Genomic DNA, 13,122 nt, shown 5'->3' on the forward strand with positions numbered 1-13,122 from the left:
GATCTGTGGAGGACACACTTATGGGGGGGATCTGTGGATGACACACTTATGGGGGGGGGATCTGTGGATGACACACTTATGGGGGGGATCTGTGGATGACACACTTATGGGGGATCTGTGGATGACACACTTATGGGGGGGATCTGTGGATGACACACTTATGGGGGATCTGTGGATGACACACTTATGGGGGGATCTGTGGATGACACTGTTATGTGGGGGGCCGGCCACCAGCCCTTCCTCCCTCTCCGCTAATACATCGCAGGCCGCGCTGTGCATCATAGCGGCCAGCAAAGTATCAGTGACAGATAAGTAAAAATGGCAGCATTCGCTTTATAAGACGCACTGCCATTTTCCCCCACTTTGGGGGGGGGGGTGCATCTTATAAAGCGAAAAATACGGTATATCCTTTACAACGTCCATTGGCATTAAGAAATCGCTTTGCCAACCAGAGAACCGCATATTACAGTCCCCAAACCTCAGCGACATAGGACCACGTCATTTTCCACCTTTTGGACAAGAAGAAATGTTTGTTTCTTGCTGCCCTACTGCATGCCGTTATATGGCTTTTTTAGGTGAAGGTAGATGTATTAAGTCTGGTTTAATGCAGAAAGTTTATGGATTTTTTTAATTTAAGATATTCGTTTTAACTTGAGGACAAATGCAGAAGAAAGAAAAAAATTCTGCCTTTTTTACACTGTTCACTACAGATCCTTACAATTACAAAAATGCTATAAAAGCTGAAAACCTTTTTAAACATTAGCCTTGTGACGCCAGATTCTCCCACCGATACCATCTGCAGAGCTGAGTGAGGGCTGACATTGAGCCAGGGCAAGTGGCACTGTAGTTTGTATTGGTACCAAGTTGGGATATATACAACTCTTTTAGGGCTGCAGTAAGCGATTATTTTAGAAATTGAGTATTCTATCGATTAATCGATTATTCTAATAAGAAAACATGAATTAATAGACTGTTTTCCTTTAAAAAAAAACTCATCAGACCCCCTGCCATCAGTCCCCAACACCCTTCGTTCCCCCCTTTGTGATCAGCCAAGTGCTTCAGTTCCCCCCTCAGTGCCATCGGCTCCTCTATCCCCCAGAGCCATCAGCTCTCCCCCACCCCAGTGCCATCAGCTCTCCCCCGCCCCAGTGCCATCAGCTCTCCCCCGCCCCAGTGCCATCCTCTCTCCCCAGCCCCAGTGCCATCAGCTCTCCCCCACCCCAGTGCCATCAGCTCTCCCCCACCCCAGTGCCATCAGCTCTCCCCCACCCCAGAGCCTTCAGCTCTCCCCCACCCCAGTGCCATCAGCTCTCCCCCACCCCAGAGCCAGCAGCTCTCCCCCACCCCAGAGCCAGCAGCTCTCCCCCACCCCAGTGCCTTCAGCTCTCTCCCACCCCAGTGCCTTCAGCTCTCCCCCACCCATGCCATCAGCTCTCCCCCACCCCAGAGCCATCAGCTCTCCCCCACCCCAGAGCCAGCAGCTCTCCCCCACCCCAGTGCCTTCAGCTCTCCCCCACCCCAGAGCCAGCAGCTCTCCCCCACCCCAGAGCCAGCAGCTCTCCCCCACCCCAGTGCCATCAGCTCTCCCCCACCCCAGAGCCAGCAGCTCTTCCCCACCCCAGAGCCAGCAGCTCTCCCCCACCACAGAGCCAGCAGCTCTCCCCCACCCCAGTGCCTTCAGCTCTCCCCCACCCCAGAGCCAGCAGCTCTTCCCCACCCCAGAGCCAGCAGCTCTCCCCCACCCCAGAGCCAGCAGCTCTCCCCCACCCCAGCGCCTTCAGCTCTCCCCCACCCCAGAGCCAGCAGCTCTCCCCCACCCCAGAGCCTTCAGCTCTCCCCCACCCCAGTGCCTTCAGCTCTCCCCCACCCCAGAGCCTTCAGCTCTCCCCCACCCCAGCGCCTTCAGCTCTCCCCCACCCCAGTGCCTTCAGCTCTCCCCCACCCCAGCGCCTTCAGCTCTCCCCCACCCCAGTGCCTTCAGCTCTCCCCCACCCCAGAGCCAGCAGCTCTCCCCCACCCCAGAGCCAGCAGCTCTCCCCCACCCCAGAGCCAGCAGCTATCCCCCCCCTTGAGCCAGCAGCTCCTCTCCACTCCCCCCCTTGAGCCAGCAGCTCCTCTCCACTCCCCCCCTTGTGCAAGCACCTCTCCCGCCCTACCTTGTGCCAGCAGCATTCCCCCCCACCCCCCCCTTGTGTCAGCAGCATTCCCCCCCACCCCCCTTGTGCCAGCAGCATTCCCCCCCACCCCCCCTTGTGCCAGCAGCATTCCCCCCCACCCCCCCTTGTGCCAGCAGCATTCCCCCCCACCCCCCCTTGTGCAATCATCTGTGGAGTGTCTGATGGCCCCCTGCTGGAAAGGCGAGTATTGCGGGCCAGCGTGAGACCACCGAGCAGGAGTAATAGCAAGCGCTTCACTCCCGCTCTGTGGTCACGTGACACAAACGAATCTTCGATGCAAAAAATTTGCATCGAAGATTTTTTTTTGTGTCGAATTACTCGATTCAATCGAGTAATTCTTTCAGCCCTAAACTCTTTAATCACTTTTTATTAAAAGGGGTTCTCTGGGAATTTAATACTGATGACATCCTCAGGATAGGTCACTGATATCAGATTGGCGGGGGTCCGACACCCCCGCCTGAAGACAAAGCAGCGCCGGTCTCTTCACAGCTTACCAAGCACATTGCTCGTATGGCCGCTGTGCTTGGTATTGGAGCTCAGTCCCATTGACTTGAATTGGGCTGAGCAGAGGCCTTGTGACCGATGTATGGAGAGGCCTAGGAAGAGGCCCAACGCTCACGGGACACTGCGGCCTCTTCCAACAGCTGATCGGCAGGGGTGCTGGGAGTCAGAAGCCCTCCTGAGGTTTAAATCCCATTTTTAATGGTAAACATATTATTTTAAGAATGTTTGATGATTATGTTTCTAATTTTCAATGTCACTATCTATTCTTAAAAAAATAAAATAAAAAAATCTGAATATTTGCCATTTCCACTGTGCCCCCCACAAGAGGCTGGCACTTCCTGTTCTGTAGGGATCTCTTCCCAGCAGTCCTCTCATTATCATCACAGGTAGGATTACAGTTCCAAGTATAACATTAAGGCTACATGCACACGACCGTATGTGTTTTGCGGTCTGCAAAAAAAAATAAAAAAACGGATGACATCGTATGCCATCTGTTTTTTGTTGCGGATCCATTGTAACAATGCCTAAAACTGACAAGAATAAGACATGTTCTATTGTTTTTGCGGGGCTACGGAATGGACATACTATCCACAAAAAAAAACGGAACGGACACGGAAACAAAATACGTTCATGGGCATGTAGCCTTATCGATAACACAGGATTCAGCATTCACAGTAGCTGATGGTCCACAGCCTGCACAATGACTTCCGCCCAACTCACAGAGCATGCCCACAACACTCTCACATAGAAGCTAATAAGCCATCTCCACAGGTTCCTATGGTCCGATGCCTACTGTACAGAATGTCTCTGAATACCGTTAATGGAGCAGAGCAACAGCTCAGGCAAGATGGACGCCCCCCGTAATCATGAACAGAAAATAGAATTTGAAAATCCTACAAGCGGAAGATAAAAACATATTAACAAAAAAATATATAGTTCCATATAATAAAAAAAAAAGTGAAACAAAGGAAAAAGGATAAAAACCAAAAGTCTGACTACTGGAGGAGACCCAGATTTCCAGGACCGAGGTCCTAAATCCTCTATACCACATCACTGTGTTTATAGAGTGGCAGTCACACAATCTCCTCCTCAGTGTGGTCCTTAGTGGTGGACTCGGGACCCCATTTTATTGATCGGGAGGTCCCAGCAGTGGCGTGTCTTTTCATGGTTTGTCACAACACCCCGGTCTACACTAGAGTACACAGCACAAAAACAGCAAGAAATAACAAATGTGAATAATAAAGCTGCCGGTACCATTTCTGCAGGTAGTCCTGCGCCTCCAAACGAGCGCCAACCTCAAATGTGATTCCAGGGCGAACCGGAGGCTTCTTACTCATCTTAGAGTCTTCTCCTCTCCCCCCAACCTGCGGAGTAACAAAAGCAGTCAGTAATCAGAAAACACTTGGATACGGCCCCGTCGTCTATCAACGCTAATGCACGAGGTAATGATAAACCCCCCCCCCCCCCAATTCCTGGTCAGCCACGTAATTAGCAATGTTGTCAGTTCCACCACAATCTGCCTGGTGGGTCTGTGGGGACTACTAGATGTCTCCAAACTCTTCATCTCATCCCAGCGCTTCCAGTGGAGCCCTGCAGCCTAACGATATGTAATGGGGTAGATTCATTATAACTGGGGAGCAATTTTGGCAAAAATGTCATAGGTCATGCCCCCTTCCCACAAAGCCACACACCCCTGTCGAGCTAGGTGCCAAGGATTTTCGGAAAACTAGATGCCAAATTGTGTAAAAAATAGACAATTATGGGAAGGTCTAGGTGGTTTCACATTAGCAAATCTCTTGTCAGTTGAGGGTAATGATAACTATCACTTAGCTTCATTCTGGAGAAAAAACACTTTTAATCCATATGCAAATGAGCTGATAAGTGCAGCGAGGGCGGGCCCAAGCTAGTTTGTGCACCCTTGCTCCGTCTGCCAACCCCATCTCACCTGGCCCTGTCACCTTCGCAGTCAAATTAGCATTATTATTATTATTATTGATTTTACAAGTATTTTGAGCTAAAACATTTTTGTAGTAGGTTTTTATTAAAAATTTTGCATCGAAAAACTAAGATCATGTTTTGTCTCTGTCAGCACCTCCCTTTTCTTGAAAGGGCACAGTCATCTCACCTGGCCCCGTCAAGGAAAGGAAGGGGCTGTCAGAGGAAACAGATGGAGAAAGGGTAGACAGAGTGGCTTTGGTCTCCCCTCGGTGCACTTAAAGGCTATGGACACCTTTGGGGGCAATTTATTTTATTAGTGCATTGAACTCATTATGAGCTAAAAATAAAAAATGTTTACAATTGGTCTTGATTAAAAATATGGAGCCATTTTCTCTGTACAGGCCTGAGATGCTCTATTAGCAGAATCAGAATTTTCTATCTGCTCTGTCAGACAGGCTCCTTATCTCTGCTCTCTGACATTATAAACACTCAAAGCCCAATCCTTATCTTATGGATAAGGATGTGAATTAAATAAGTGTTTATGACCTCTTAGTAATTTAGAGACCAGGGTTATTTAGATGACCTGCACAAAGTGAAAGTAGGGTGTACACATCTAGAAAAACAGTTATCCCTTTGTGACAGAACGGCTCAATATTTTTTATATAGAGAAACTGAAAAAATGATTTATAGCCCCTAATGAGTAAAATGCAATCAGAAAAAAAAAAATATATATATATATATTATTCCAGTAGCTCACCAACAGGCACTTATAGAAATGGTAGGCAACACCCTTTGCCCTAATGAACTGGTTCAATAGAAAGGAAAAAGATTGGAGGGCACTCAAAATATCTGGATGTCACAGGGAAAATTCAATATAAAAGCCTTTCTGGAATATCAAATATTAAAAATAAAAAAAATTAAAATCACAAATAAAAGGGAAAGGTAGGTATTTATAACAAGCTGATTGTAATTGTATACTCACTCCTAATTAAGATAAGATAGAAAACAATGATCAGCACATGCGTACAAATCTACGAATGTCCATGATTTGTATCAATTGCTTGATATATATATAGATATATATATAGAGATATATATATAGCGCAACATATACAACCATCACTTCATTGAAATTGGCAATGTTAGAACACTGTAAAACAATATAGACAAAATACAAAGGTAAAAATAGTCCACAAGTGAATAGGTAATATTAAAAAAAATCTATAGAATACTCTATGAAACAATAGGCAGATCAATAGTAGATTGAGAGGGTATGTATCAAGTAGGAAATGATAGTCCTATTCCTTTCTGCAATAGAATGTTGTGCTCTTCTTATGTGTTCACATTGATTTACTTTGAGGGCTTATCGATTGTCCTTTCAAATGCCGGTTGAGCTTCTGGCTCCAAAGTAGCGATAAGTTCACCGTTTTATTTCTCCTCTTTATATAATCACGCAATCCATAACTATTTGTCTGCAAATATGTTTCTATTAACTTTGTTTCTCCTTTGATGTTAATAAACATGCATGTTAGTAGCTACATTACCCGTCCATCAACCCGGGATTATGTGGGAAGCGTGTCGGTATATATATCAGTCGTCCTTTACAGGTTGCGCTGCATCGGCGTCTCACGTGGCCGCAGCAAAGAGATGTATCGCAACAGGTAGATCTAGCGCGGCAGTCCTCCGGCGGCTGCGCTGTATCGGCGCCCCACGTGGTGTAAAGTTTTCGCCGTTCTACCCTGCGCTTGGAAGTAGATTGTTAGTTAAAGTAGCAGAGCGCTCCTGTTACCCGATATGGCAGTTGTATTAAATCCGATCTCTGGTAATTATGGGCGCAATATCTCCAGTAGACAGTCACAGTCGCGTTTCAGGGCTTACTGCTCCTTCATCAGTGGTCTATCTGATCTTAATGAGGAGTGAGTATACAGTTATGATCAGTTTGTTATAAATACCTACCTTTCCCTTTTATTTGCGATTTAATATTTTTTTAATATTTGATATTCCAGAAATAAAGGCTTTTATATTGATATTTTGAGTGCCCATAAAAAAAAAATAATAATAATTGTCCCCGAAGGTGAACATCGCCTTTAACAGCTCGTTTGCATATGGATTTAAACTAGTATTTCTTTCTCCAGAATGAAGCAATAGTTGGAGACAAATTTCCTTCAATAGGAGTCCGCCAGCAGTTTTGACCATACTAAATTGCAAGTGCCCAAGAGGCGGAGCTTCACTGTGAAGTTTTCCCTGCATTGAGCTGCGTCACAGCCCCTTCCTTCTGCTCTGAGTGACAGCTGTAGCATCCAATCACGAGACCACTGCACTGTGGGGAGGGTCTGTGACGTAGCAGATATTCACTGTGAAGTCTGCTTTCTAGGAAAATAAAATTGCTGCCTGCTGCCACCACTAGGGGGAGCTTACGAGTAGATTCTATACAGTGAACTCTAATAAAATGCATAACGGTCTGCTCCCCCTAGTGGTGGCAACCGGCAGCTGCTATGTATGCCAAATAGTACAATTACCGGTAGTTTTTTTACAATTTGCCATTATTAAGGTTTCAAGTAAAATATTAACAAAATAAGCAAAGAGGGAGGGGGAAGTGAAGGAAGGGGGGGGGGGGGGGGGGGGGTAAGGGGCAAGACTGATTACCAAAAACATTCAAGTATAAGGCAGTATTACATATGACTATCAAACAGTCCAGACAGACGGGAAGAAACATTACACAAGTCATCAGGGGGCTGTTCCAAAAAATGGAAAGAACAAGCGATTTCTCAAAACTAATTCACCCCGTGAGGGTTTCCTGAGACGGAGGGAAAGCGAGAGGGGCGGGTGGACAAGCTAGACCCTCGGCCTACCTAGTGTGTGAAGACACCCATAATGAAAGTAACTGGAAAACAAAAAAAGGAGGAATCTCAGAAAGGGATCGGTGCCGAGACCACAACAGGATCTTTTTTTTTTTCAGTGCAAAATTTTTAATAAAAACTTCCTACAAAACTTTTTTTTGCTCAAAATACATCTAAAATCAACAATAATAATAATAATAATACAGCTTTGACTTCAAAGGTGTAAGGGGCGAAGGCAAAAGAGGCAGTCATAAGTGGAGAAAGAGGATATGGCGGTATATTACATGTCTTCACTCGTACTGCTGATCTGTGCAGACTTTACTGAAGGAAATTTCATAAAATAATAGAAGACCACCATTACTTTTCTGTTCCATCCCCCACTGCCCGTGCTCTGGTGGTCCCCACTGTTTATTTTACATTAGCTGTACATCCACATGATGGCTATCCTCAGGGTAGGCCATCGATATCTGATCGGTGGGGGTCCGACACCCGGGGAGCTATTTGAAGAGGCCGTGGGGTTCACCTGAGCGCTGCAGCCTCTTAGCAGCGTACCAAGCACAGCGCCGCCCGTTGTATAGAGGCCGTGTTCGGTATTGCAGCCCAGAACCATTCACTTGGATATGAGTGAGTTGTGCCTACTAGGCCGTGTGACCGATGAACCTGATGTCACTAACCTAGGACGCGGTGCGAGTGCTGGACCCCGACTGATCAGATACTGATGACCTACCCTGAGGAAAGGTCATCAACATTAACACCCCCTTTAATCTCGGACCTCAGCAGCCACATGCCGTACAGTGACTGGCTGCAGAGGTCACCTCTGCTTGTGTGGCCAATAATAACCTTGGGAAAATAACCAAAGCCTGATAGGGACGACTGGAGCACCACTGCTGCGGGAGATTTCACTGGTCAGCACTGGGCGCTTCTTTCATTTCTTGACCCTCAAACAACCTTTTTAAGCAGTGGAGGGCTTGTATCAAGACTGACGCTCAGCACTTATCCGCAGTCTGATCCGGACGCCCAATGTTCAGGAGTGCTGTCTCCACCATGGCCTAGGGGACAAGCATGCACACTGCAGTCCTATTCAGAGCCTGGGACTGTGGATCACTATCCTGCAATGTACCTGTCCGTCCCATGGTCAACCTCTGAGCCGTTCTAAATGGAGGAGACGGGCCCCCGTTTCTCCTGATCAATTGATAACATCACTCCCATCATTTAGCGTCCCTTACAAGGGAGCTCCAGCTGTAATATCCTTGCATATCAGGGACATGGGCGAGGTGCTGCGAGGGCCACGTGACTCCACCGGCATCAGGAAATCTGCACATCTTTTCATTTGCACAACTTCCTCTACTGCCTGTTAGGTAAAGCCACTTCTGTTCCCTAAATCTAAAGACTGGAGGCGCCTCTAAAAAGGCAGGGGACTGAAGTAAGGTGGCAACAGCCTGAGGCGGATTTCAGACTCCGAAGGACAATGTCGCTGAGCCGCAGCCCTGACTATGCCAGTGCCATAACACAGCAGAGCCGAAAAGCAGCCATGTCCATTGTCTGAATAGAGTGGTGGTCGAGCATGTGCAATACAGCTCCATTCAAAGTCTATGGGACTGCCGCTGATCACTGAGCTCGGATATCTCCAAGAGTTTGCCTGCAACAGCAGAGCGCGTGCCTGACCGTCCCGCTACTCGTCATCAGTCCCATCAATTATCCCATGGACAGGTGACAAGCTACCTTTTTTGGACAACCCAATCGGCCCCTTCGTTGTGCTGAAGACTGGGAACTCAAAAAACAGAAACAGCTCCAAATCCCCTGCAGACACAGGACAATAATACAATTCTGTCTGCCTGTCACCACCACTAGAGGGAGCTCCCTGCGTACTGTAAATGATCAGGTATGCAATCATCTCTGAAGCTCCCCCTAGTGGTGGCAGTGGCCAGACTGAATGTTACCAGTGCACTCCACGATTTCATTAAAAAAAATGAAATTCCAGCTACAAAAAGTTATCCCCTATCCACTGGATAGGGAAAATTGTTAGATTAGTGGGACCACCACCCATCACAAAAATGGAGGTCCCGTGCCCACAATGTTCGCCAATGCGACTTGGAATTTACAAATGGCGACAAGACTTTTCAGTTCAGTCCATTTGCGACTAGACCCGCCGCCGCAGCTCTGCAGCTGAATACAGCGGCGGGGCACAGGAGATGATAGTTCTCTGCCCCGCCGCCGATGTTCTTCTCAGCAGCGCAGTGGAGAAGGAGTCTCTCCCTCCCCCCTGTGCTGCTGCTGCCGCCGCCAATAGGGGGAGAGACGGGAGGAGAAGGGGAGGGGCTGTGGCCACTGCGCCACCAATGAAGATAACTGACCTGTTAATACAAATACAGGAGGCGGGTTCCGAAATCAAATAGCCGGCACCCGACCTCTATGACAGGGAGCTGCGATCCGCTGCAGTTAACCCTTCAGGTGCGGTACCTGAGGGGTTAACTGCAGCGGATCGCAGCTCCCTGTCATAGAGAGGTTGGGTGACGGCTATTTGATTCCGGCACCCGCCTCCTGTATTTGTATTAACAGCTCAGTTATCTTCATTGGTGGCGCAGTGCGCCCCCTTCCCCCCCAACACCCCAGTATAATAAACATTGGTGGCGCAGTGTCAATGAGGGTTAAAAATAAAATAAAAATAAAAATGAACTCACCTCCTCCAATTGATCGCGTAGCTGCCGGTCTCCTGCTCTATCTTCAGGACCTGCGGTGACGTCACTGAGCTCATCACATGGTCCATTACCATGGTGATGAATCATGTGATGTACCATGTGATTAGCACAGTGATGTCACCACAGGTCCTTTGACAGGTCCTGAAGAAAGAACAGGAGACCGGCTGCTACACGATCAATTGGAGGAGGAGAGTTCATATTATTTTTTTTAACCCTCAATTGACCTTCTACTATGCATTCTGTATTAAAGAATGCTATTATTTTCCCTTATAACCATGTTATAAGGGAATATAACACAGTGAATAGACTTTCATCCTAGCAACCGTGCGTGAAACTCGCACCGCATCCGCACTTGCTTGCGGATGCTTGCGATTTTCACGCAGCCCCATTAATTTCTATGGGGCCTGCGTTGCGTGAAAAACGCACAACATAGAGCATGCTGCGATTTTCACACAACGCACAAGTGATGCGTGAAAAGTGATGCGTGAAAGTCACCACTAATGTGCACAGCCCCATAGAAGTGAATGGGTCCGGATTCAGTGCGGGTGCAATGCGTTCACCTCACGCATTGCACCCGCGCAGAAGTCTTGCCCATGTGAAAGGGGCCTAAGGGTGAATAGGACAAGGGTTCCAGCCCCTAAGCGGGCTAAGGCCCCATTCACACGAGCGAGTTTTCCGCGCGGATGCGATGCGTGACGTGAACGCATTGCACCCGTACTGAATCCGGACCCATTCATTTCTATGGGGCTGTGCACATGAGCGGTGATTTTCACACATCACTTGTGCGTTGCGTGAAAATCGCAGCATGCTCTATGTTGTGCATTTTTCACGCAATGCAGGCCCCATAGAAGTGAATTGGACTGCGTGAAAATGGCAAGCATCCGCAAGCAAGTGCGGATGCGGTGCGATTTTCACGCACGGTTGCTAGGAGACGATCGGGATGGGGACCCGATCATTATTATTTTCCCTTATAACATGGTTATAAGGGAAAATAATAGCATTCTTAATACAGAATGCATAGTACAATAGGGCTGGAGGGGTTAAAAAAATAAAAATAAAAAATGTAACTCACCTTATTCCACTTGTTCGCGCAGCCGGCATCTCTTTTGTCTTCTTCTTTGCTGTGCACAGGAAAAGGACCTTTGATGACGTCACTGCGCTCATCACATGGTCCGTCACATTATCCATCACCATGGTAAAAAAAGATCATGTGATGGACCGTGTGATGAGCGTAGTGACGTCATCAAACCTCCAGCCCTATTACTATGCATTATGTATTAAGAATGCTATTATTTTCCCTTATAACCATGTTATAAGGGAAAATAATAAAATCTACACAACACCTAACCCAAACCTGAACTTATGTGAAGAAGTCCGGGTTCGGGTCTGGGTACCAAACATGCCGATTTTTCTCACACGCGTGCAAAACGCATTACAATGTTTTGCACCCGCGCGAAAAAAAAAAAAACGAAAACATGGAACACAATCGCAGTGAAAACTGACTTATTTTAGTGTCAAAATCGCACCATTTTCCCTGAACGCATCCGGCCCCAATCCGCAACGCCCGTGTGAAAGGGGCCTAATAGTAAGTGAAAAAAAACCAAAAAAACACAAACACTAAAAATATTAAGTTTAAATCCCCCCTTTCCCAATTTTACATATAAAATATATAAACAATAAATAAATAAACATATTACATAGCGCTGCGTCCAAAAAGTCCAAACTATTAAATTATTAAAAAATATCTCCTATGCGGTAAGCGCCGTAACAGAAATAAATGAATAAAAACCATGCCATTTTTTTTGTCACCTTGTCACCCCAAAAAATAGGATAGGACTGTTCTATTATGGGTCGAACGTTTCATAAAATGCGGAATGCACGCGTCTTTTTTTTTTTTTTTTTTTTGCGTGGTATTGAGTATCGCCATACTTTTTTATGGTGACGAAAGCGAATCAAAGTTTTTGTATCGAAACAACCTTCGCCGATCTGATAGGTGTAGCGTTGTCACGATACCAAAAGTTTGATTCGGTTTCGATTTGGTGACTAAAAATTTTATTTGGCTCCTAAATTTTTCAGTTCAGGAGCCAGTGGCTACTAGGTATTTTTTTTTAGTCTGTAGCACTGCACCCACCCCCCTTTTCCATGGAGCAGCGGTCAAGCATGCGCACTACACGTCCACCTAAATTCTATGGGACTGGAGGAGATAGCTGTGTGCAGTGCATGCTCGATCGCTGATCCATTCACACAGGGGGATACAGGGCTCCAAAAGTAGTGACATGTTCCCTTTAAGATTATGGGGGCAGTTGCGACACCTATAAGCAATGCAGAACCAATCCTTCACTCACATCATACTGTACCCTGACCTGGTCATGAGGGGGGCGCTATAGGGGGTAATACTGCTAAGTCTGCATACTCTGATAATGTGGATTTCCTACATTACGGTATTTTGTCAGAGACCCCTCACCCGCTCTATAGCGGGTGCTGTTCCTGCTCTTACACCCGCCTGTATATGTCACCATCTACCCCCGAGCTTTTTATACATCTTGTGTCATGTAGTCTACAGCAATGACATGTCCTGGGCGGTATGTACAGTATGTAGGACCAGTGCTACCTGTACAGTATAGAGACGCTGCTGGTACCATGACCAGTACCTGTAGATACATCAGCACTGGACGTCCACTAACAGCACACACAACTGAACAAAAACTGAATGAAATCTGCTGTGTGTGAACTCAGCCCCAAAGCAGACGGGAATCCTGAGAGTCTGAAGGAACTCACTTTACGGTCAGTCACTGTCTCCTTTTGTCATACAATGTGACTCTCCCTCAGACACTCTCTTCCTTCATTATACATGTTCTCCCCCTCACTCTATCTACACGCTGTCACTCTCTCCCTGTCAAATGCTGCCGCTCTCCCCACCTGTCACACGCTGTCCCTCTCCCAAGCTGTCCCTCTCTCCCCCCC

The 13,122-nt window shown here is 47.0% G+C and overlaps 1 protein-coding gene across 4 annotated transcripts in view; it reads right to left on the minus strand.

Annotated features, from left to right (window-relative positions):
* Positions 1-13,122, minus strand: part of PHF20L1 (PHD finger protein 20 like 1) — a 100,227-nt gene that overhangs the window by 83,072 nt on the left and 4,033 nt on the right. For all 4 annotated transcript variants that reach the window (XM_040432125.1, XM_040432126.1, XM_040432124.1 and 1 more), the window contains exon 2: positions 3,936-4,045. In XM_040432125.1, coding sequence (XP_040288059.1) covers positions 3,936-4,018 — 83 coding nt within the window. In that variant the 5' untranslated portion in view covers positions 4,019-4,045. The remainder of the gene's footprint in view (positions 1-3,935; positions 4,046-13,122) is intronic.

The sequence above is a fragment of the Bufo bufo genome, chromosome 5 (genome assembly GCF_905171765.1).
Source record: "Bufo bufo chromosome 5, aBufBuf1.1, whole genome shotgun sequence".
In the NCBI taxonomy this organism is placed as follows: Eukaryota; Metazoa; Chordata; class Amphibia; order Anura; family Bufonidae; genus Bufo; species Bufo bufo.